At 33.6% G+C, this 23,722-nt stretch overlaps 3 protein-coding genes across 4 annotated transcripts; 1 reads left to right on the top strand and 2 right to left on the bottom strand.

Moving 5' to 3' along the window:
- Window positions 1-2,561: 2,561 nt before the first annotated feature.
- On the bottom strand, window positions 2,562-6,284 carry LOC111678379 (serine/threonine-protein kinase Nek5). Its single transcript, XM_023439717.2, has 2 exons — window positions 3,469-6,284; window positions 2,562-3,405 (listed from the first exon to the last, which is right to left on the bottom strand). Exons 1-2 carry the CDS (start codon window positions 3,625-3,627, stop codon window positions 2,725-2,727), a joined length of 840 nt encoding a protein of 279 aa, XP_023295485.2. The 5' UTR covers window positions 3,628-6,284; the 3' UTR covers window positions 2,562-2,724.
- A 574-nt stretch (window positions 6,285-6,858) lies between these two features.
- On the bottom strand, window positions 6,859-19,654 carry LOC111678360 (GMP synthase [glutamine-hydrolyzing]). 2 transcript variants are annotated; one of them, XM_023439657.2, is made up of 10 exons: window positions 19,410-19,654; window positions 11,798-11,905; window positions 11,422-11,726; window positions 10,835-11,135; window positions 10,307-10,773; window positions 10,052-10,244; window positions 9,820-9,991; window positions 9,519-9,748; window positions 9,260-9,451; window positions 6,859-7,159 (listed from the first exon to the last, which is right to left on the bottom strand). In XM_023439657.2, exons 2-10 carry the CDS (start codon window positions 11,885-11,887, stop codon window positions 7,058-7,060), a joined length of 2,052 nt encoding a protein of 683 aa, XP_023295425.2. In that variant the 5' UTR covers window positions 11,888-11,905; window positions 19,410-19,654; the 3' UTR covers window positions 6,859-7,057. The 2 variants fall into 2 exon arrangements, with proteins under 2 accessions (XP_023295425.2, XP_023295424.2); XM_023439656.2 differs by lacking the exon at window positions 19,410-19,654 and adding an exon at window positions 14,258-14,837.
- A 1,331-nt stretch (window positions 19,655-20,985) lies between these two features.
- LOC111678373 (protein MCM10 homolog) lies at window positions 20,986-23,693 on the top strand. Its single transcript, XM_023439711.2, has one exon. It carries the CDS (start codon window positions 21,094-21,096, stop codon window positions 23,524-23,526), a length of 2,433 nt encoding a protein of 810 aa, XP_023295479.2. The 5' UTR covers window positions 20,986-21,093; the 3' UTR covers window positions 23,527-23,693.
- The last annotated feature ends 29 nt before the right edge of the window (window positions 23,694-23,722 follow it).

Here is a 23,722-nt window from a genome sequence, read left to right as displayed (position 1 = left end):
TTTGGGCTCATAATTAAATTAAATATTCTTTTATGTCAACAAAAGTCGGCAAAACATAGTTTTAAAGAACTTTTAATGACATTAACAGTATTTGTAATTATTGGGCCTCATTTGACTCTTGTCTACCTTCAGAAAATGACTTCAAGGTCAAAATTTACCTATAAACACTAATAACTCTTTTAAATTCTACATAAATAACATTGAATTAGTCGTGAATTACTCTAACAACATTTATAAGGATAAGTCCATATTTTCACGTACTCCCCTTTTAGACCTCTTGTAAAAAATCTCTTTTTTTGCTGAAAAAATAAAAATATTCCGAAAAAAAGTTTAAAAAAAAATTTATTTAAATAATCCCCACTTTCAACATACTGACTGGTGTAGGGTATCACATGGTCTATGGCTTTGCCCGACTATACATTCATACTTGTTATAGCCTTCACCTTCGTGAGAAGGGTTTATATAAGTTTGTCATTCCGTTTGTAATTTCTTTAATATAATTTTCCGACCCTATAAAGTATATATATTTTGGATCCTTATAGATAGCGGAGTCGATTAAGCCATGTCCGTCTGTCTGACTGTCGATAGTTTTAACGTGAGCACCTGCCGTGTCGGCCTTATCTCACGGTGGTCTTTTTCATCCACAGGGTAGACTTGAGAACGGTCTACCATCGCCCCTTTGTCTTCAATGAAGACGCAGGTGGCAATTTTTGCACATTGGCTATGACCGGTACCATGCGCAAGTACTTTGCTGGAGTACTCGAGCTATCTAATCTCTTGCCAAAGTAGTCACGTTGTAAGACAACCACACTACTATGGCTCTGTTGATTCGGCAACAGCACCTAGAGACGTAACCGGTGGACCGAAGCACGATCCATCAATAAGCCGTAGACATTGTTCTTACTCACAGTGACACGCTGTGGCAAGTCTGATATGAACAGAGTAAACTCTGAACATATCTGGACAAGGAAGGAAAATTAATTGGTATCACTTGTATATGATACCTTTCATCCATCATCATTCAACCCAGCACACATCTCATTTATCCGACACATTCATAGAGAAAAACATACGACACACTCATTTAGGTATACGGGTGGATGAGTCCCGCATACCTCTACATTAATTCCGTATCATATACAACTGACCCCAACCCATTTCCAACGCTTAGTTCCATAGTCACTCCTCTGTGGGGTATCTGTTGATTTTCGGCAACAGCACCGAACCTTATCCCGAAATATTGACTATTATCATGCATCAGTCTTTTAACCGCCACTTATTCTCTTCCCGCGAATTTGGTTTCAGCCAACAGCCACTACGTGGGTCCCGAAGGAACCTCAACCAACTGACCAGCCAGGACATAGTCCTGCGGGCAACTGGCCACCCGTTGAACCAGATTATGCGGTGCTCTGGTCAGACCTCTGGCAATCTATGCAAGGACTAAGCCAAGCAGTAGACTGAGACAACCAATTTTTCAGTCCCGGTCAGACTGGAGGTATTGGGCCCTCTTTATACCCCGGGATTGCAATAACACCAAGGCGGAGGTCTTCGCCAAGGTAACATGCCCCTGGGGGGAATGTCCGTCTGTCTGTTGAAATCAGGTTTTAGAGGTCCCTAGATATCGGCGAGATCCAAATCTTCAATAATTCAGTTAGACATGCTTTCGAGAAGATCGCTATTTAAAATCAGCAAATTCGGTCTATAAATAACGGAGATATGAGCAAAAATCCGAGACAACCTCTGAAAATTTCATAAAATAAGCCACATTTTTTTCATGCTTTGTTGAAAAAGCAACAACAACAATGTGAATTGGATAAGGATGTACATGTGCGTGTGGAGATGTATTTGGTTTTATTCAGCTGTGTATTTATTGTATGTTTGGATACTGTTCTGTTCTCACGAAGGTGAAGGGTATAACAAGAACAAGGAGAACAAAGCAGTAATATGTTGGTAATACAGCTCATATTTGTTTGAGGGTGGTAATACAGTTTGACGGTGGTATTACAGTACAACGGTTAATATTTCTTTCTGCTACAGTTTATATTTGTTTGTGTGGCATGTGTGCATAGATACAAAATAAATAAAAACTGTTTTTTAAAACATACTTGGTTAAGGGTATATAAGATTCGGCACAGCCGAATATAGAAATATTACTTGTTTTTGTTTTAAATTTAATCAATAAATTAAGAATTTAAATGTTTATTTTTATAAAAAAAACTACCTCCAAACTAGAAACAAAATTAACTGAGTACTTAAGTAATTCCCAATGTGTTTTAGTTAAGTATATTACTGTCCCACTTACCAGTCCTATAAGTATCTTGGTAGCTTTCATATATTTAACCAAGATTGGTTGATGATGTAAGAGAAAGAAGATTTTATTTTTCATTTCAAAGTAACGAATCGAAATGCAAAATGCCGTAGTTTCCAACCGGACAAAATTTCTATTCGAATAGTGATTGTTGTTCAATCTTTATGTTTAAAACATACTTTTATGGTTGCTTATTACAACTTTCGGTTAACTTTTATCGGGAAGATTTGAAGCCAAGTTTTAATCTATCAACTTTTAAAAGTATTAATTAAATTTATTTGAACACACATTCGAATTTTAACTAAAGAACATTGGAATCAAAATAACATGGAATTACAAATTAACATCAAATAACACGAGTCTTCTTAATCTCAATTAAAGATAATAAATGTTAAACTAATCGTAACTAATTTCAATCAATACTTATAATCAAAATACTTATTATAATAAGGTAAAGTTAGAGCCGGATCCATACACAGAATATCGGGTAGGGAGATTCGTTGTTGTAAATTAATCATAATCATCTGTTCACATAGACTCGCCCACAAGGGACCATACTTGTTTCTGATATAATTGCAATTTAGCTTTTGGCGCGTTAAAACTTTAATTAAATATATCAAATCTTCTAAATTATTGGCCTGAGAGAATGGACTATGACCCACACACATTTCATAAAGTATACATCCCAATGACCAAATATCTGATTTGTAATCGTATTTATCACCACGCAAAACTTCAGGTGCTGAATAAAATGCAGTACCAGCTGCATTGCCACTCGCTTTGTTCGGCGTGTGTATTAGAGAAATTCCAAAATCGGCAATTTTGATATGATCATTTATATCGACCAGTAGATTGGCTGGCTTTAGATCACGATGGAATACATGTCGTATATGCAAATACTCCAAACCCATTAGAATATCACAAAAATAACGCAGAATGTTGGCATTGGAGAGACCCACTGGTCTTGCTTGATTTATAATGTCTTGGAGAGTACCATTCGGTGCATATTCCATAATTATATTGACCGTACCGGCATGAACAAAAGAACCAATAAACTGGATAATATTTGGATGACGTACTTGTGATATGATATAGACCTGCAAATTAAGAAAACTGTTTTATTTCTTTTAACACTGTGTTTTTATATTTGCATCACTTACCTCTTCCATGATCATTTTCATTTCTTGTTTAGGATTTTGCACAATAATACGTTTTACACATGCCATTTGAGTATTACGATACTTGCAGAGAAATACACGACCAAATGAGCCTGAACCCAAGACTTTGATTGGCTTCAACGATGGATCTCCCAAATCCATTTGGCTTATTTTAAATAATTGAACTTTTTCAGCTGAATCAACAAATTCACTATAATTGATTGGAAAAATAACATTACATGATCTTGTTTACCGAAAAACACATTTTAGTACATAAAATTGTTTATTTGTAGTACATAGAGGACATATTTTATATATAAATAACGGTATTGAAAGGGTATGTTTAATTTAAGAACTCATTAACCCTTTCGCTACAAGTTTTAACAAGAAGTATTAGTAGATAGTAGATGTACAAGCACTTTGCTCAAGTACTTGAGCTATCTAATCTCTGAACATAGCTGGACAAGGAAAATTCAATATAAACGATACCTTTCATCCATAATCAGACAACTCAGAACACATCTCATTTATCCGACACATTCATAAGAGAAAAACATACCCGCCGTACCCTACATTCATCCAGTACCATATACAATTAATACCACCTCATTTCCAACGCTTAGTCCCACAGTCACTCCTTTTTGGAGTATCTGTTGTTTCGGCAACAGCACCGAACTTATCCCCAAATATTGACTTTACCTTACATCAGTCTTTAAACCGCAACTCAGCTACTACGTGGATTCCGAAGGAACCTCAACCAACTGACCAGCCAGACATAGTCCTGCGGGTATCTGGCCACCGTTTCCCTAAGTAGCCAGTTTGTCTGGTTTTAGAATTGGGATTAGCCGAACGACCTTCCAGATATCGGGAATCTTCAATTAGTGAAGAGAGAGTTCCAGAAGATGGGTTAGATATTCGAGACATATTAAAACGAGTTTCTTTATTATTAACATAAAGATGCAATCTGAACCAATAACTTTAGATGGTTTTGTTTTGAAGATTATTTTCTCTGAGAGTCTCGGGTAAGATTCTTAGTCCTTTGGACTTACTTTGCATTTGGAATGGTGTTCTCGCAGGGGTTGTTGTTGCCACCGAGTTGTTTAGCCTTAATGTCTAATGGTCATAACATCCACCACATATTCCACTTTGTCCAATAGATTTATGGACACATCAAGTTAAAATAGCACAATTTTTAGGCTTGTCCATTGATTGGTAGAATCCCCAACTAGATTTTTGTATAATTTAGCTGTTGCAACAGCAACAATCATTCACTCCTATTCTCCATTTCGATTACGCTTCCGCATTCTGTTTCGCAATAATGGAAAATTGGTATTCCAACAAAAAAAATAAAAACGAAATCGTAGGAAAAAGAAGAAGCAATTGTATTTTGCCAAAAGAAGAAAATTTCGATTCGAATTGAAATACAGAATAGGAGTGATTAATTAGGTGTCACAGCGTTACGTACTGGGACTGTATAAATCAGAAGAGAGCCCCCAATTACTTCCTAAATCGCTACAATCAACGACATACATATATTGGCCCCTATTCTACATTTCAATTTGAATCGAAATTTTCTCTGAATGCATAAACGTAATTGAAATACAGAATAGGGGTGATTAAGAATACCGACGGGAGTAGTATAGTTTGGCGATCCAGCCTTGTGGAAGAGTCGATATTGTAATGTCTTCGATTAGCTTATAAAGATCGACCATATCTTGCCTTTAATAGATCTAGTTCTGATTGATCTGTGTTAAAACTGGTTGTGTTTCACCATTCATCTACTATTCCAGGACTGGTTGATGATGTCGCGCATTCTTTCGAATATCATCCTATTATAGTGACAAATGAGTGGTTTTACCATCCTCTCCCTGTCTTCTATATCAAGGTTCGAACCCAGTCTAGCTAGTTCGTCCGCAACCTCATTGCTCTGCACATTACAGTGCCCTGGCACCCAACACAATCTAATGACAAATAGTCTCATAATGTCCCTAAGGGCATTTCCACAATCCACAACTAGATGCGAATGTACCGTGTGACAAACCAATGCTCTAAGAGCAGCTCCGTCGCTTTCCAGATCGCTAGGATCTCTGTTTGGAAGACACTACATTCGTCAGGAAGTCGGAAAGACCGTTTTATGTTAATATCAGCAATACAGCTGTTGACAATCTTTGGCCGATTCAGAATCGGGTGGTTCCGGAACGGAGATCCAATTGTCGTGAGAACGAAACACTGGCTGTTCTTGTTGTAACAGGTTGTCTCTAACTGGATGTTCTTCTTTGGGGAAAAACTTCCGGTTGATACAGCTGTTGCAATGTTGTCAATCTTTGGCCGATCAAGAATCGGGTCGTTCCGGAACAGAGATTCAATTGTCGTGAGAACGAAACACTCTGGTTGATAGCGTAATAGCGATTCAAAATTTGTTGTTACTTGTGATTATAAGCATATGTAGCGTGTGGGTGATTCTTGTTATAAACTCCTAAACTATTCGCAAAGAAATTTCAAACTAAAGAATGTGTTTTGTTAATTAGTTTTTCATTTATTATATTTAAAAATATGTTTTTGTTATAGGCTTTAAATATATATATATATTGTTTATGTTCTTTTTTTTAAAAATGCAGCACATCTATTATACTCTCATAATTATTAGACCTTTTTTTATAATGCCTCAACACTTGAATCATTACTTTCATTGTCATCCTTAATTTGTTTTTTTTTTATTTATTTATTTTCAATTATTTATTAATAATATTTCAAATATTTAGTTATATGTATGTGTTTATTTATATATTTATGTTTTATATATATTTTTTAAATATATATATTTATCGCAAATGTTTTTAATTTTGTTTTTTTTTTTATTTATTTATATAATAAACTTTATGACGTTTTATAACAATTTAATTTTGTTAATTTTACATTTATATAATAGTTCAGTTTTATTTTTTTATTATTTTTAATTTCCTGTGTTAATTTATTTAAAATTTAATTTTCGTTTTACTTTTTTTTAGTGTCTGTGTGTGTGTAAGTGTGAATGGATTTCATAGAATTTTTGTTTATAAATATTGTTTATTATAATATTTTTGCAGACTTTTTTTTATTTAGTTAATATTATAAATTTTATTTTACAAAAAGTTTAAAATACAAAAAGAAAATAAGCGGACAGAAAAAAAAATTAAAGAAAAACTACAATTACAACAAAATTTTAAACATATATTTGTTAAAGGACGTTTATAGTTTTATTTTTTTATAATTTGCCAACATTAACTAATCTTTTGTATGTTTTTGTAGAAACAAATTATATAAATATATTAAGGAAATTTATATTTATTATAATATTAAGCTTTAAAAGACTTTTATAAATGGATTAAAATCCTTTTGTTTTTTATTATTGAATCTGATGTTATTTTACTCTTTTGTATTAAAAAAGAAAATTATTTATATTCAAATGAAAAGTTTTTTTCTTTTTTATTTCTAGTTATTATGGTTAATGGCTGTTTGTTATTGTAATCATATATTTTACAACAAAATAAAACATTTGTTCATGTTATTTGTTGGTTTCTTTCATTAATTTTTTCTACAACATTTGATTTAATCATTCCCATTCTGTTGTACCCGGTGGTTTTGATGTTAAATCATAAAGAACTCTTGAGATTCCATCTAATTTGGAAATTTGTTGCACCATATTGTGTAGCACCTGAAAAATGAAATGGAGAAAAAACAAGTAAGAGATTATAGTCAGAAGAGGTCGATCATATAATTTTAGTTTAGTTTCGGAGACCCAAAGGTCCATTGTGAACCCCTTTAATAAAGAACAAGGAGAAATCAAAAGAAGACAGAAGAGAAGAGAGATGAGAAGAGTGAGATTTTCCCTTCAAAAAGAGAACAGAGATAGGAAGTGGTCATGGAAGGCAAATCCTTAATAGACTGTTATATGAAAATCCCTAAAATTTCCCTAATGAAGCCCATAATGTCGCCTAGGTTGCACCCTGCTACATCTACTAGTTCATCGTGGAATCATTTTATCTAGCTATTTCAGTCTCAACTATACAATAGTTGCTGTTGCTCCATTCCGATCTTAGTTGTGCCAGAACTACTCTTATTTTCCGCGGCCGGTTTTCTTTCGTGTCTGCTATGGGCGGTGGGCGACCTTCAAGTACGAACATTCATGCGGTATCCTGCGACCGCGAAATTTATGGCGTTTCTATGAATGTCGTTCAAAGCTTCCGAATACGAGGACTGATCCAGTGAATCCCGCACATATCTGCATATGTGTTCCTCGAATATACGAAGATCCTTCCTGACATGCCTCGGGGGAGTATCCAATTCTGTGATTTTAAAATTGGGACATTCCAGGAGAAACTGTTTAGTCAACATGACATTGTGTTCCTTGACTGGAAGGACCTTCGTTTCCTCGTGCAGGTGATGTTCCGAGGAAATTTGTAAGCAGCTCGTTACAGACCTTAGGGCGGCAGCTTTGGATATTTCTCCACTGGGTATCACTTAGCAAAGGTGACCACACTGGAGCAGCGTATGTAGCCAACAAGGTTTCTTTATCCATACCCCAAGTGCTGCCGACTAGCGCTTTGAGGACCTTTCAATTTGTGCGTGATTGCAGTGGCGTGAGTTGAGGAAGTAAAGAGGCTATCAAATGTGACCCCCAATATTTATGGGTGATGCACGGTCGGAATTTGGACTCCATCGACTACGATACCAAGGTTTAGGTTTACCTCCTTCGTCCAGGTGGTAAAAAGTGTTGTTGACGACATTGCTGGTGATAATTGCAGGATACGCGCAGTGAAGAACTGATGTATTTCGTGGAGATAACCATTCACCAGAACGCATAATTCATCAATGTTGTGGCCCGTCGCCATGATTGTACAGTCGTACGCATATGAAATCACTTCCAAGCCTTATGGAGGTGCGGGGAGCTTAAAGAGGTAGTAGTTAAACAAAAGTAGCGATAGTACTCCACCTTGAGGTACGCCTTGTTTAACTCTACGGTGTTTGGAGCGTCTGTCTCTAAACTCCACGAACGACTGACGGCCAATCAGATAATTTACCATCCATCTCTTCGTGTTGTTGGGCATTGTGGATAGCGTGCCTGACAGTGTCGAAGGTCTTCGACAGGTCAAGAGCCACTAGGACGTCTTTTCACGGGGTCTCTGCTGATTTAAACCTTGTGAGATCTGAGTGGCAATGGCGGTTAATGCTGTGGTGGTGCTGTACATTTTGCGGAAGCCATGCTGGTGACGAGCTGCTGTTAGGTGGCTGGACAGCTGGGGGAGGAAAAGAGCTTCAAGAGTCTTCGCGACTGGTGATAAGAGGAAAATCGGCCTGTATGAATGTCCCTCTGTCGCGTATTTCCTCATCCTTGAGGGTCATCAAGGCTAGTATAGAACTTGGTTTTGCAGCTTTTTGTCGAGACAAGAGTATATTGATTATCAACTTAAAAGCCATATTTGGCGGGTTCAGTTGTATGGGGCCTAGGTGATATAACGGACCGATCGTAACAATTTTCAATAGGCTTCGTCCCTGGGACAATAGAATACCAAATTTCATTGAATTACCTTCAAAATTGCGACCTGCAGTTTGATTACAAGGTTAACATGGACGGGCGGACATAACTGAATCGACTCAGAAAATGATTCTGAGCCGATTTGTATATAGGACCAATATTATTATGCGTTACAAACATCAGCACAAACCCAATATACCCTACCCCACAAAAGTGGTGTAGGGTATATATAAATTCATATTTACACAAAGACTTTAATTTTTTTTGTTTAAAACTTACGGAAATTGGTAATTGTTCGGAACCTGGAATAGCCGGCACTCCAGTCATAAAGTCACTAGTTAAGAATGGTCTCAAAACAATCGATCGACTGCATGAGGGTGTACGATTTGTGGGATCTCTATCAAAGTGTACAGGTATTAGAACAACAGGCATTTGTGAAATTTTACGATAAAGTCCAGCTTGCATTATAACCTAAAAGAAAAAGATAAGGAAAATTAAAAATTACAAAAAAAATACGAAATTAAACTTAATAACTTACATCATTAGCTATAGCATCGGCCTGTCTCAGCTGTTTAATAACATAATTATTAAGGGTGGTATGAGTGATATCTGTGATTTGATATTGAACCGGTTCGCCAAAGACATAACAAATACGATTGACATTATGTAAAATACGAGGTATTAATTTGGCTAAGAATAACATATCATCCCAATTGGGTTCATGGGAACTAGAGAGACCAACTACATAACTATAGGTACGGGCATCACCTTTAATTTAAATGAAAAACAAAAAACTTTAAAATCCTAAAACAAATCGATAAAGAATAACAAATAATTACCCTGTACACCAACAGAACGTATGGGCAGCACAGTGGCTTGAATTTGAGAATTTGAAGAAATTCGCATAAGTTCTCTTTGTTCTGTTTCTGTGGTGGCGCCAGTTACACGATTTATTAATGCATGATTCTTTTCCAATTTATTCTTGTAATCGACTATAACACGGGCAATAACCTGATAAGTTAAAGTTTTTTTAAATGTTATTTTAAAGCGTTAAGTTATAAATTCACTTACTTGTGTTTCCGAATAATCCTTTTCAATGAAAGGCTCTTCAGCACATAAAATACGTATGGCTAGACCTGGACCAGGGAATGGTTGTCTTTCTACCAATTCAGCTGGTAAACCTAAATCATTACCTAATTCTCTAACTTCATCCTTGTGGAAATCACTTAAAGGCTCAACTACACGACCAGCATTGCGAAGCTCTCTGCAGTATATCAAAATTTCTTATAGAAAACTACTTAACTCTCTATTAGTTAAGTTACATACCTTATAAGATCTGTATCATTGTGATGTGTTTTAATGGTATCGGCTTTCTTGCTAACCGAACTTGAGGCAGACTCAATTAAATCTGGCCTTAAGGTACCCTGGGCCAACATAACTTCTTCGGGCTTTAGTTTTAATTCGGCTACAACATCATTTGTAATCTTTACAAAAATGTCACCAATAATTTTACGTTTTTCTTCGGGATTAATGGTCTGACATAGCATGGGCGTTTCGACAATTGAGAATTGTCCGGGTCTTTTGATTTGAGTTGTTCCCTTAAGGAACGTATAGGCTTCCTTGCGTACAATTAAATCAATGCCAATATCGCGTAAAGATTTTTCCACTTTTTCACTTTCATCTTTGCGCATGAAACCGTTGTCCACATGCACGGCTATAATTTGGCTGGGATGTAAAGCATGACGCAATAAGGCAGCACATACAGATGAATCAACACCACCACTAACAAGCAACTAAATAAGATAAGAAAATAATTATTTACCACAAATTTGAAGTTAAATTTAAACAACCTACCAACACTTTATTGTTGCCAACTTTATCTTTAATATATTTAACACATTCCTCTTTACGACTGCCCATGGTAAAGTTGGGCGTTAAACCGCATATATCGAATAGGAAATTTTGCAACATTTGTTTGCCGCAAACGGTTAGATCCACCTCTGGATGAAATTGTACACCATATATCCGCAAGCTTTCATTATAAACGGCAGTTATAATATTACTAGAAGAACGTCCAGCAACTTTTAACTTATCACCAACACGTTCCACACTATCGCCATGAGTTAAAAGCACAGTTTGAGTGCGATTCAAACGGCTGTAGAAATATTTAAAAATATTATTTAAAATTAATTAAATGTACATTTGTTTTAAAAGTTTTCATTTAAAAAATCTTTTAATTTTCTTATTTTATAAGAAAAAAACTTGTTAAACCACATGTAGTCCAATTTGAAAAACTTAACAGTAATGGAGTGTTCATGGTTTCTATTAATATTGAAGGATTGTATCGGCAGTTATTAATGCTTATAAAATAAATGCTTTCTTTTCCTTCGTAAAATAGGGCTACAAAAAACTAAAGATGTATTCTATTTTCTTTCACTTACTAGAACAATGGACACGACGTCTCAACTTCAATTGTTGTCTGACCATCTTCACGTACATTTTTCCTTTGAACAGTACCACCAAATTCTTTATTAATCATTTGCATGCCATAACAAATACCCAATACAGGTATTTTTAATTTGAAAATATCAGGATCATAATTGGGAGCATCATCGGCATAGACGGAATTAGGTCCACCCGATATGATAATGCCACGATAACCAGACGTGCGTAAAGTGGCAGCCGGTGTTTCTAATGGCAAAATATCGGATTCTACCAATAGTTCACGTACTTTACGATCAATAACCTATAACATATACAAAGAATAGTTTTATTTAATTGTTTATAGTAAAATGTTTATTATAAACTGATGAATACCTTTCCGTATTGAGAACCCGCATCTAGAATAGCAACTTTATCATGGCGCAAACCATTTTCCGCAGATAGAAATTTATTTGATGCACTCATGTCTTTACTGTTGCAGCACTACAAGGAAAAGAAAACATAAAAATTAATTATATAAAAAGAATTATTTTTTTTCATTTTATCTACATGGAATTATGTTTATTTGTATTGGATAAACCCAGAAACTACTGCTTATAGGGCAACTAAATCTAGTGCCTCAGTTGGGAGTCAAACCCACGAGCTCTGATCTATCAAACTGATCTACCAAACTAGAACTTTTAGTATTCAAGGAAAAGTTACTTATTATACTTTTCTTTTCATAACACATAAGATAGTTTGTTGACCGTTTTGTAATAATAAAGAATTTGGAGGACGATCTTTAGAGGATGAATACTAAGACTAGATATTAAAAAAAACCATTCGATTTTAAGGTTTCAAAAAGGTTAAAGGAGAAACTTTTTAACTTGACAGAAGGCAAAGGATTTTGGAAGAACGTTTAACGAAAGTCGAAGAAAAAGTTATCTCGTTATGTGGAGCTCGTAAGCAGATATTTGTTGTTGTTGCTGTAACATCTTTAACTGTACAATTTTTATTCAGAGGTTCTGTATTTAGGTCCAAGCCAAGAAATTGGGCTACTTGTACAGGGTTAGTCCATAAACGCATTGGGCTAAGAGAAATAGAGTGTGCTGGAGAGTTGAATATGTGGTGGATATCCATGTCCACATATTGGGTATATATTGGGTATATATTGGCGGAGTTCAGCCTCCAAGCACGTCATTCATCCGGTAACCTGAAACCGAGGTATTGATGACGTCTATATAAATGTCGTTCAATGCTGCTGTAAACAAATTAAGATGCAAGGGCCTGCATATATCATCGTATGCTCTCCTCGTATACACGAAGGGCCAGACATGCCTCAGAAAAGCATCCAACTGTCAGCATGATATTATGTTCTTTGACTGGAAGCACCACCTTTGTTTCCAAATGTAAGTAGAGTTCCAAGGTTATTTGCATGCAGCACGTTACAAATCGTAGGGCAGCATTTTGGAAGCCAAGAATATTTCTTCACTGGGTATCACTCAGCGAAGGAGGTCACTCTGGAGCAACATAGCAGGATAGGAGGGGTAGTTCTGAACTAGCTATTTAACCTACCTCTAGGCCGCCGAGTAAGCAGTTGACTATTTTAACATGTGCTAGTCCTAGAAGGAATAGCCACTTCACTGAGTACAAAGGTAGGGTCAAAAAGCTAGAAGCACTTTCATTAGATGTCAATCTCATCTCAACTCCCCGAGGCATGCCAAGAAAAATCTTTATATATACGAGAAAACCTTACGCAGATATGTAAAGGACCCTTTATAATTAGATCAACATAGTAAACACAGAAGAAAACATGTCGCGAAAAACAAGAGCAGTTCTGGCACAACTAAGATCGGAGTTAATGCCTATTAGTCAAGCATTGACCATGTCTTCCTAACGAATGTTCTGCATTTGGTCAAGTGCTCATGACGTCCACCACATATTAAACTGCTAAGGGCGGTTTTCTTACTACTCAGTTAAACTAGGCTTAACTTGCTGTTACATAAAACTTGGAACAAATTTAGGCGGACTTTAACTGATGATTGTGTTTTTTCAGTTTTAGATTTAAGTTCAGTTAACTTTGTTAGTATTGCCAACTTTTCACTCAAAAACATAAACAAAGAACAGCTGTTTAATTGCAAATAATAATAATAATAATAATAATAATAATAATAATAATAATAATAATAATAATAATAAGTAACTTTACTGATAACTGAAAAATATGAAACATATATTAAACCAGGTTTAACCTAAAAATGAAGATTATCTTTATCAGAAAAACTCGCCCTCAGTTAAACAAAGTTCATAAGTAACGTTACTGATAACTAGCTTTAAACAAAGAATGTACATTATCTTTATCTAAAAAACCCGACCTAAGTCAATTTAGCTATGTCCGCCCATCCGCCCGTGTGTTCGTGTGTTATTATGTGGCTACTAAAGTGGCAATTGTTTGCACTCTAGTACACTTCTAACGAAATGTGTATAAGAGCCAACTCGATTGTTAGAGGTTAGTTGAAATTACTGTCTTTTTCGGATAAATTAACTGCTGGGAAATGACAGCAAGTATAGGACAGTCTATTTAATTATTTTCTTCTTCTTATTAAGAAAATTAATGTTAAATGTTAATAAAATATTCTATTTTATTAAATGTGTTTGATGTAATTATAAAAAAGAGGAAATCTTATAAAATTTTCAAAAAGTTGAAAAAAAAATAAATAAAATCAATAGATGATTCTTTCTTGTTTATTTGGGAGTTATTGATTTGAAAAGAATGCAAGTCGTTTATAAGAAAATAATAATAACAATAATTAAAAGATTTGTAATTATGTACAATATTATAATAGAAATACAAACCGGCAATACTTTGAGGAAAACTCTAAGGAACATTCAACATACAAACAGCAAATAATAAGCATTTAAATGGGGTCACACAAGTCAATAAAGATTATCAAACAAGGAAAAAAATTCAGTTTTCGTTTTCTAACATCAAATTCATATATTCGTATAACTTCAGTTGGTCATATTGACTGACTTTTTTTTATTTTTGTAATAAACAATAATGCATTTAATGTGAATACAATTACAATAATTTATTAATTACAAAGTATTACGCCCACTGATTATTAAATTTCATTTGCTTATTGTCTTTTTTTATTTTATTTTATTTTTTTCAAATTTTTCACTTCATTGATACATTTTTATTGGCACTCTAATGTTATGTAGTATTCTTAATATTTATATAAATGCAGCAAATATGCAATTAGGTTTATTATTTTGTTGAAAGTTTTCTTTTTACGGATTTCCGAGTTTTTCTTGTGATTATTGAGAAAATTTAAATAAAAAATTTTCACTTGTAAAGGAAAACAAAAAATAAATGTCATCAGTAGATATAATCAATCTGTGAGCGAGTAAGTGTGTGTGTGAGCAACAGCAACAAAAAAAGAAAATTGGAATAGATGTTTTGTTGCTGTTTTTTTGCAGTTGTTGTCTTTTGTATTCATGTCTTTTTATTATTATTATTTTTAGTTTATTGCGTTCGACTTTCAAACGTAATAATATAAACTGAAATATAAAGAAAATTCATACAAATCATATGAGTGGGTCAACTCAGCAAAACAACAACAATAATAGACGACAGACATATAGTCAGCGACACGGACAGACAGACAAACTGACAACCAATAGTTATAGTATGTAGTAGTAGTAGCAGCAGCAATTGCTGCTGCAATAGCATTAAAAGAGCATGACATAAAGATAATCTGAGAAATGACATGAATTATAAAAATGGAATCAAAACCAAACTATAAACAATGAGAGCGTAAAAATAAAATAACATCATATTTGCAACAAAATTGTCAAAAATTGGCAAGAAATGCCATAGGAAAAGAGCAATAGCTAAAGTATATGATAGTAGGTAAATATTGAAAATCAAAACAAACAAAACGTAAAACCGAATGTATCAAAAATAAATATAAACAATGAGAATTGCAATTGATTTTTATTTCACATACAGCCAAATATCACTTCGGAAAAGGATGGTGGAAGTAGATTTCAGCAAAGTCAACTAATAAATAAATATTTAAAAAGTAGGTGGACCAAGATCAACGCACAAATATACTCATATACTGAAATGAGTTAATTATCAAATAGTTAGTTTGAAAGGAGGATGTATACACATCAAATCCGAAGAAATACACCTAGGCCTCTATCGGGCCTGTTGTGCGCTCCTTAACCAGTGCCACGGGTGGGAATCGAACTAGACTAGAACACTAACCACTCACCTCCCGGAGATTAGTGTTCTCAAATAAGAATCCTGAGAACAAGTGTAGCTAAAGTTGTCCAAAATCGTAGCAAAGTTTGCAGACTGAAAATACCAATACAAAGTAGTACTGTCATAGCCCAACTAGAATTTGGTTGATTAATCAGTAAAATGAGTCATTTTTTGACTACTTTTTATGACCAAAATGTGATTAATAAGTTGAGCGTTTAAAAAATGACTCGAAAATGATCTCGATATATGATTGAAAACTGAATATTTGAAAAACAATAACAAAATATATTGCAATCATAAATTGATCATCCTGGTATTTAAAATATGATAGTTTTAAAAACTTACATTGAGTTCATATTTTTCCATCAGTTGGAAGATCTAAAATTGTTAATTATGTAATTGTTTGTTTGTAATGAAACAGCAAAAAAATGAATCGAAACTGATTAGAAGAGTTAGCAAAACATTTTGTTTGGCCTAAAATGAGTTGATATAATTCTCATTTCGTTTATAAAATTAAATGTATATTTATTTGCATTTGTGTGATATTTATAAAGTCGATTTTCTGTCAAGGAAATTGAAATTTTATTATGCTTTAATTATAATAATTTTATATGTTTAATGATCTTCTACGGAAAATAGTTGGGCGACTAATCACTAAACTAAGTCTAAACAATTCGGTTTTATTTGGAAAACAATAACAAAATGTATACCAATCATAAATAGGTCATCCAGGCGTTTGAAATATGATTGTTTAAAAATGCAGTTTGTAGTTAAATTTCGCGCAGTCGGAAGATCAAAAACTGTTTTCTGTTGTATTGTATTTGTCTGTAACAAACATAAAAATACTCAGAAAAGACTCTAAAATGACTATAATATGATTCGGAAGTAACTCAAAAACGATCAGTTCTTTGGCTCATTAATGACTCAAAAAAGGTTGAAAAATGAGTAAAAATTGATCAGAAGTGTGGCTCATAAATGACTCATTTAGAAGAGTCGCGGGTAGGGTACCATTTTTTCCCGACAAATGTATAATTTATGATCAGAAAATGAGAGCATATATGACGATTTTAATCGTACAGAAGAGTCATAAATGTCTCAAATGTGATTAAAAATTTCAAAAAATGCTAGCTGGGTATCTGCAACAAACCTAAAAATTACTCAAAAATAATTGGTAACTGGGAGTTATGTTAATGATAATAGTTAGTAACATGGATGTTTTATTAGTAATTTTACTATAGAGACTTCAAGTTTTTAGACTGTTTGAAAGAAATAACTAATATTTCCTTAAAAAAATGTAAATTTTCGTTCAGGGAAATGTTTTCTTTTAAAAATAGCTTTTCAAACAAGAAGACTCGCACTAAGGGCGAGTTTTTCTGATAAAGATAATCTTTATTCTTTGGTTAAACTTGGTTTAATATATGTTTCGTGTTTTTCAGTTATCAGTAAAGTTACTTATTATTTAAGTGTAACTGAGTGTAATTGGCCAATTAAACTCAAGTTATAAGTGAGAAAACACAATTAAAAAAAACAATAAAACAATGATTTCGGAAGAACAAAACATAATATTTTAAGTAAATTGCAATTTTGGATTTGTTTTGTTTCATTAATTATTGTTTTAAATGTTTATTTAACATTTTTCCAAAATTTTCCATTTTACAAAAGTATTGTTTGCATAAAACAGCTGTTCATTGTTTATGTTTTTGAGTGGAAAGTTGGCAATACTAACAAAGTTAACTGAGCTTAAATCTAAAACTGAAAAACACAATCATCGGTTAAAGTCCGCCTAAATTTGTTCCGAGTTTCATCTAACAGCAAGTTAAGCCTAGTTTAACTGATGATTAAGAAACCCGACCTAAGTGAATTTTTGTAACTTCTATAGAAGTGATATTTTTTTGATGTCCAAAGAAGCGAAAAGAATCCAATTTTTTTAAATTTAAGGTATATTTGTTTGTACTGAAATTTTTCTGAATTAAACCAATTTTATTTTGGAGTTAATTGATAAATGCCTGAAAGAACTTACAAATTACTTCCTGAGAATGACTTCAGATATAGTGTACTTGGAATCAAATAAAAAGGACTTCCCTCCTATGACAAGCCTGTATTAAAATCATAACTTCTTCAGGTCTTTTTTGCTTCTTTGAAGGTTTTTTAATTTGCTGGGTAAAGAGCAAAACTTAAATATAGGCTAGAACCTACATTTAATAAAAAACTATTAGGGAAATTTAATAAGCAATAGACAAAAATAACGTTCATGGACTAATGTATAACATTCCGGTATAACGAAATAACATTACAATGACCAAGCGAGTTCAAGACATGCATATCTCAAAAAAGATAGTTTAAAATAAAATGTTTTATACTCAATCTGTATGTCCTAATAATTGACATATTCCATTAAGATTTTTAGAATATTGCAAGTTTTGTAGGTATACCGTTAGACACAGCATTAGAAAACTTCTCAAATGAAATATTACTTTTGTAAAAAAATCAGCAAAGTTTAAAAAAGTAACAAAAATGGGTATTTTGTAACCGATATTTTGGCAATTATCATAAAACAAAGATATGTGTTTTGAATCTTGTTACAATTTTGTATGTAAATTCTTGTCCCCCTTAGGACAATTTCTTGAGAATGATCCAGCTAACGAACGAACAACATTAAACACAAAATGGTTTTAGTAACATCTTATGACATAACAAGGTATTTGATAAGTTCCAAAGTAAGATCCTTATTGAACAAGAATGAACCTAGGCAACTTATCAGCTATGTCACAAAAAAAGGGATTTGCAACAAGGATCCTCTACCTTGACAATAATGAGTAACCATTGGTTGTATACCAGCTTAGAAACCATTGTTGGTCAGTGAATGAAGAAACCAATATCACAGAGTACACTTAAGACTTAACATTGCAACCAAAATGTTGCCCATCTGCCATGCTCTGATTTGTTTCAAATTCAATTTCATTGTTTTCAATAATCAGGTAATATAGGCCAAACTATAACAATTTAGCAATAAATTAAGGTAGGCTTTTATAATACTGATAATTTGTTTCTCGTTATTATATAAGATAATCTGGAGGAAAGATCTCCTTCTGCTCTATCGAGTTATAGGTATGCTTTATAAAATCCTAACTTTAATTATTGCAAGTTGTAATAATGGACCTTAGTATTATGATAATATTTTTAAGGATGATATTGTTTTTATATCCATGTAAAGTATACTCCTACATATTTGTTTATATTAATAATTTTACTTTTGCAACAAAAACTTAATTATTTACATGATTAGCACTAATAAATACATTTAATCACTAACTAGTTTATTTAAAATAAATACTAATCAATTTGTTTAGAAGCCAAATTGATAACCTACTCTTTCCATGTAAAACATGTGCAAATACACACAAACATTATTCCCATATTGTTATTAACAAAATAACAAGGGCAAAGTAGCTGAGTTAAATCAAAAAAGCACGTGTAATATTGAATTTCTGTTCTAAGAACCACATTTTTTATAACAAAATATATTTTTAATAGAATTATACCAATAAAAATGCAAAATCCCTTTATCTTTGTATGTTTAAATGTCGTATCATACACAAAAACCGGAGTCGCCCTTGAATCCGAATATGTAATTAAAGGACTACAATTGTTGCTATAAAACTTATGTATCCTTAAAAATATTTAAAAATACCTATAACTTTTGTAAAATTTATATTTTATTTTGTTAAAACTGACCTTTACTTTTTTTCTGGAGTTTGTGCCGTTGTTTTATTTTTTTCTTCCTTTCTTTATTACACACACTTTTTGCTGCTGCTTCAATGGGGTCCACAAGAAAAAAAATTGCAACAAATTTCTTTTGTGGATTTTACTTTTATTTCTTTATTCTTTGTCGCTAGTCTACAGATTTTCTTTTTTTTTGCAAAACTTGTTAAACAAATACACTTTTTACTTTTGAATTTTCATGTAATTGTTTAGTTTATTATCTTGTTACTTTTACTTTTTTCCACGCCGTATATTTTGTGAAATTACTTTGTGTTAAATATTTTCCGACTTTTTGTTCGCCCAATCTGACATATCGGAAAATATTTGACTGCACATCACGTACAGTAGTAATAATTTAGCGATTTTTTTTCAATTATTTGGTGTTTTTTTAAGTTTATACGGGAAAACGCTATTATAACAAATATTTGATAACTAATAATTTTAGAACAGAGGATATATAACTAAACACTTTTGTTTTTTATTTTCTTACTATTACAAGGACTCGTAAAATTGTTAGCCAAACAGATCATACGAGTTTTCTGGATTATTTTTGATGTAAAGGCACAGGGTATACAGAGACGTCACGAGCAAAAAGCTTTTTCCCTCTCCTTCGCACAAAACGAATTCAACGATTTTTTTAGCTGTATTTTATATACCTCTTATCACCAAACAATTTCAAAATCAAACAAAAGCTGATTTTAGAGTTTTTCAAATGTCAAAAGTGACATCTCTGTATACTTAGTGGTAAAGGGCTGACAAATGTTACTTTCATAAATTCCAATAACTGCAACTAAGAAACATAATCAGCTGGGATTTCGACTTCACCTTTTTAAGATCTAAAGAAATTTCAAAATAATAATTTACCCATTTTTGAACTCTCATTTAACGGTTTTCGATAACATAGTGTTAGCACCATTGAGCATCAAGATAAAAAGCCGATGAAATGCAATATCAAAATGAAATAGATACGAAATATATGAACAAAGTAAAATAAGAAATAAAATTGAAAATTACGTTATTCTTGCATGTTAAAAGAGAACAGCTAGTGTGAAACAACAATGGCGCCTAAATGTAAATGTCAAAATTTAAAATATTTAAAACTAATCAAAACAGAGCTGTATTTTATGAACAAAACACAGTGGGAAAAGATGGATATAATATAGAAATTGTTTATAAAACTGCATTTTCATAGAGAAGTATATTTGGATTTAGATTCCGAAGTTAGATTTGCAGGAAAATACTGAATAATAATAATATCTGCAGTATAATTTTCCGACCCTTAAAAATATTCGTATATCTGTTGATTTATCTGCGCCCGTCTGGCTGTATGTTAAGTTTTTTAAAGATATCTATCTGAGGTATTCGAATCTGCAATCAGTTCAGCAACAGCGCATTCTATATCATTTAAATATCCTTTGACAGATCTAATATCATATACAATAATTCAATGTCTTTCCAGCATTTTGTATTAAAATAAAACTCTGAAACAAAATACAACTCTAATTCGATAACCTTGTTACCTGACGAAAGTTATCGTTAAAATATCAACACTAATAAAAAAAGCGGCAAAATTTTTTTATTTCATTTTCAGTTGATTTCGTTTTTTGGACTCAAATTAATATAGTTTAATGAAAGTTTAAAGAAGACTTGTGAAAAAATGACTCCCCAAGAGAAAAGTACACATGACGAATCTGTTGATGATGATGCCGAAATTATGGCTCTAGAAAAAATTCTGGCCGAAGCTGAAGAAGAGGAGAAAAAAGCTGAACAGAAAAATTTATTGCCTGCAAAAGCCGTAGAGAAACAACGACCTCAATTAAAAGAAGACAGTACTTTTGCGGAAGCCTTTGGCTATGAAGTGGACAACAAACTTGAGAAGCAAATAGAAAAACAGGTAGCTAGTAAAACGGTGGAATTAGATTCATCCGATGATGAAGAAATAAAGAATTTCTTAGAACGTAAGTACAATGAGTATGGCTGTGATATAAACAAAAAACTGAAAGAACAAAAGCAAGCAGCAAAAGAGTCAAAAGCTGACTATGAAATCGACAAGTTTCTGAAGGAAGATAAAAGTAATAATAATGCCGCTGAAGGGGGAAAATCTTTGTCAATGCATATTAAAAATCCACATCATCCTACTAAGCGACAATCTCTTATAAGTGACTCTTTTAAGAAAATGCCGGAAACAAAGGCGGCTGGAAATGTTAGTGAAAATAAAGACAGGCGGTCTTTGCCCACTAACGGAGCTAGTAGTTCTGTATACACTGATCCAGTCTTCGGTTTGCGTATCATAAATCCTTTAATTTCTAGTACTTTGCTTATAGAACGTATGAGTGGACGTAAATCTGTGGCATTCTCTGCAATAGCATTTCATACCGAAAGAGGAGATCTTTCTAAGGATTGGGTTATTGCCGGAGTTCTTGTGCATAAAAGTCCCGTGCAGATGAGCAAGAAAGATCAACCATATTCTATTTGGCGTTTGTCCGATTTGAGAGGTGAAATCAAGACTGTGTCATTGTTTCTCTTTAAGGGCGCACATAAAGAACTATGGAAAACAGCGCAGGGCATGTGTATAGCAGTATTAAATCCCACCATATTTGAAAAACGAGCTGAAAGTAAAGATGTTGCTTGCCTTTCAATAGACACAGCCCAGAAAGTGATGGTATTGGGCCAGTCTAAAGATATGGGTAACTGCAAAGCCACTAAACGCAATGGAGAAATTTGTAACGCCATAATCAATCTTAGTGAATGTGATTGCTGTATATTTCACATGAAACAAGAGTTTGGTAAAATGTCTAAACGTTCCGAATTGCAATCAGCTAATGCTGGTAGAGGGTTAAATGATTTGCGCAATAAGGTACTCGGTAAAAGTGAAGTTTTTTATGGTGGCCAATCCTTTTCGGCAGTGCCGGCAAGAAAAAGTGCAAAATTAACACAAAAAGACAATTCAAGAATAAGTTCTCTATCAGAGTATGCTGTATCACCCTTTGCTGGCAGTGTTAATCATGCCTCTAAGCCAAGAGCACTACAAGCTTCTACAGTTCCTTATGCATCGCGAGAAGGCCCAGTCTCTAAAATAGCAGGCAATGTTGAAGCTTCAGCCAAGCAGCGTATGAAGGACTTGGAAAGATTAAAGATTCTGCAGGCAGAATCTGAAAAACATTCTACAAGTTTGGACGGAAAAAACTCACCGACACCCACCACACCACAGGCTCAAAAAACAAGAGAATCTATATTTGCCAGCTCGCAAACTTCTACCCCTTGTTCAAATTCAAAATTAGCAGCGCCTTCCATTTCAACGCCAACGATTTCAGCGATACCAGACAAATTTAAAAATCGTGAGTTTTCCTTTGCCGGCACCTCAAAATCACCACAATTGTCCAAAGATAATTTCTGCATAGAAGTTAATGTTGGCGATAGAAGAGCTCAGCTAGCGAAAATGAAGGCATTAGAAGTTCTTAAGAAAAAACCCATAGAAAAGGTCAATCCCAATTCCACAAGAGGAACACGAGATGGTAAACGTCGTGCCATAGATGACCTCAATGAACAGTTTATGTCACATGAATCTAAGAAACAAAAACTCGAAGAAGAACATAAAGAACAGGAGCGTAAAACACGTATACAAAGGATTATGGATGCCACTTCATCGCACACAAACCTAGTGGATATGCGTGAGCGTGAGGAACAGGATAAATACTTTAGTAAATTGGAAAAGAAGGAGGCGTTGGAGGAGAAAATGTTAAATACCTATAAAATGCCCTGCAAAGCGGTCATTTGCAAAATCTGCAAATATACTGCATTATCTGCCTCGGAACGTTGTAAAGCTGAAGGTCATCCTTTAAAGGTGGTCGATGCAGAGAAACGTTTCTTCCAATGCAAAGACTGCGGTAATCGTACGGTGTCAGTCTTTAAATTACCCAAAGTAAGTTGCAAAAACTGTCAGGGTTCACGTTGGGAACGTTGCGGTATGATACGCGAACGCAAGGTGTGCGATGGCAGTGAGGCCTTATCTCTACGTGGTGACGAAGAAATGTTTATTGGTTCTGTATCGGGTAAAGCTAATTTAAATTTAGCTGTTCCTGATGATTAAGAGGCCAAGATTTTTTTGGCGCCATTCTGATCAAATATTCGAGTTTTTAAGATTGTATTAATAAATTCTTTTACTTGTAATGTGGTATTTTTTACTTTTTATATATTATGAATTTTATGTTTCGATTCTTTTTCATTTTCATATGGAACAAATAAATACACATTTAGCAATAATTTTGGTGTTTTTCTTTCTTCGG

The sequence above is a fragment of the Lucilia cuprina genome, chromosome 2, assembly GCF_022045245.1.
Source record: "Lucilia cuprina isolate Lc7/37 chromosome 2, ASM2204524v1, whole genome shotgun sequence".
In the NCBI taxonomy this organism is placed as follows: Eukaryota; Metazoa; Arthropoda; class Insecta; order Diptera; family Calliphoridae; genus Lucilia; species Lucilia cuprina.
Note: the sequence above shows the minus strand (reverse complement) of the source record. Positions and strands in the feature narration are given on the sequence as shown.

What these genes read in the sequence shown, in the direction of transcription:
- LOC111678379 (XM_023439717.2), bottom strand. Translation starts at nt 3,627, where the DNA reads ATGGATTTGGGAGATCCATCGTTGAAGCCAATCAAAGTCTTGGGTTCA. An exon ending in TGAAAATGATCATGGAAGAG is followed by an intron (nt 3,406 to 3,468) that starts GTAAGTGATGCA and finishes CTTAATTTGCAG; the next exon opens with GTCTATATCATATCACAAGT.
- LOC111678360 (XM_023439656.2), bottom strand. Translation starts at nt 14,290, where the DNA reads ATGTTCCTTAGAGTTTTCCTCAAAGTATTGCCG. An exon ending in TTTTCCTCAAAGTATTGCCG is followed by an intron (nt 11,906 to 14,257) that starts GTTTGTATTTCT and finishes TTTTCCTTGTAG; the next exon opens with TGCTGCAACAGTAAAGACAT. An exon ending in CGGGTTCTCAATACGGAAAG is followed by an intron (nt 11,727 to 11,797) that starts GTATTCATCAGT and finishes TATATGTTATAG; the next exon opens with GTTATTGATCGTAAAGTACG.
- LOC111678373 (XM_023439711.2), top strand. Translation starts at nt 21,094, where the DNA reads ATGACTCCCCAAGAGAAAAGTACACATGACGAATCTGTTGATGATGAT.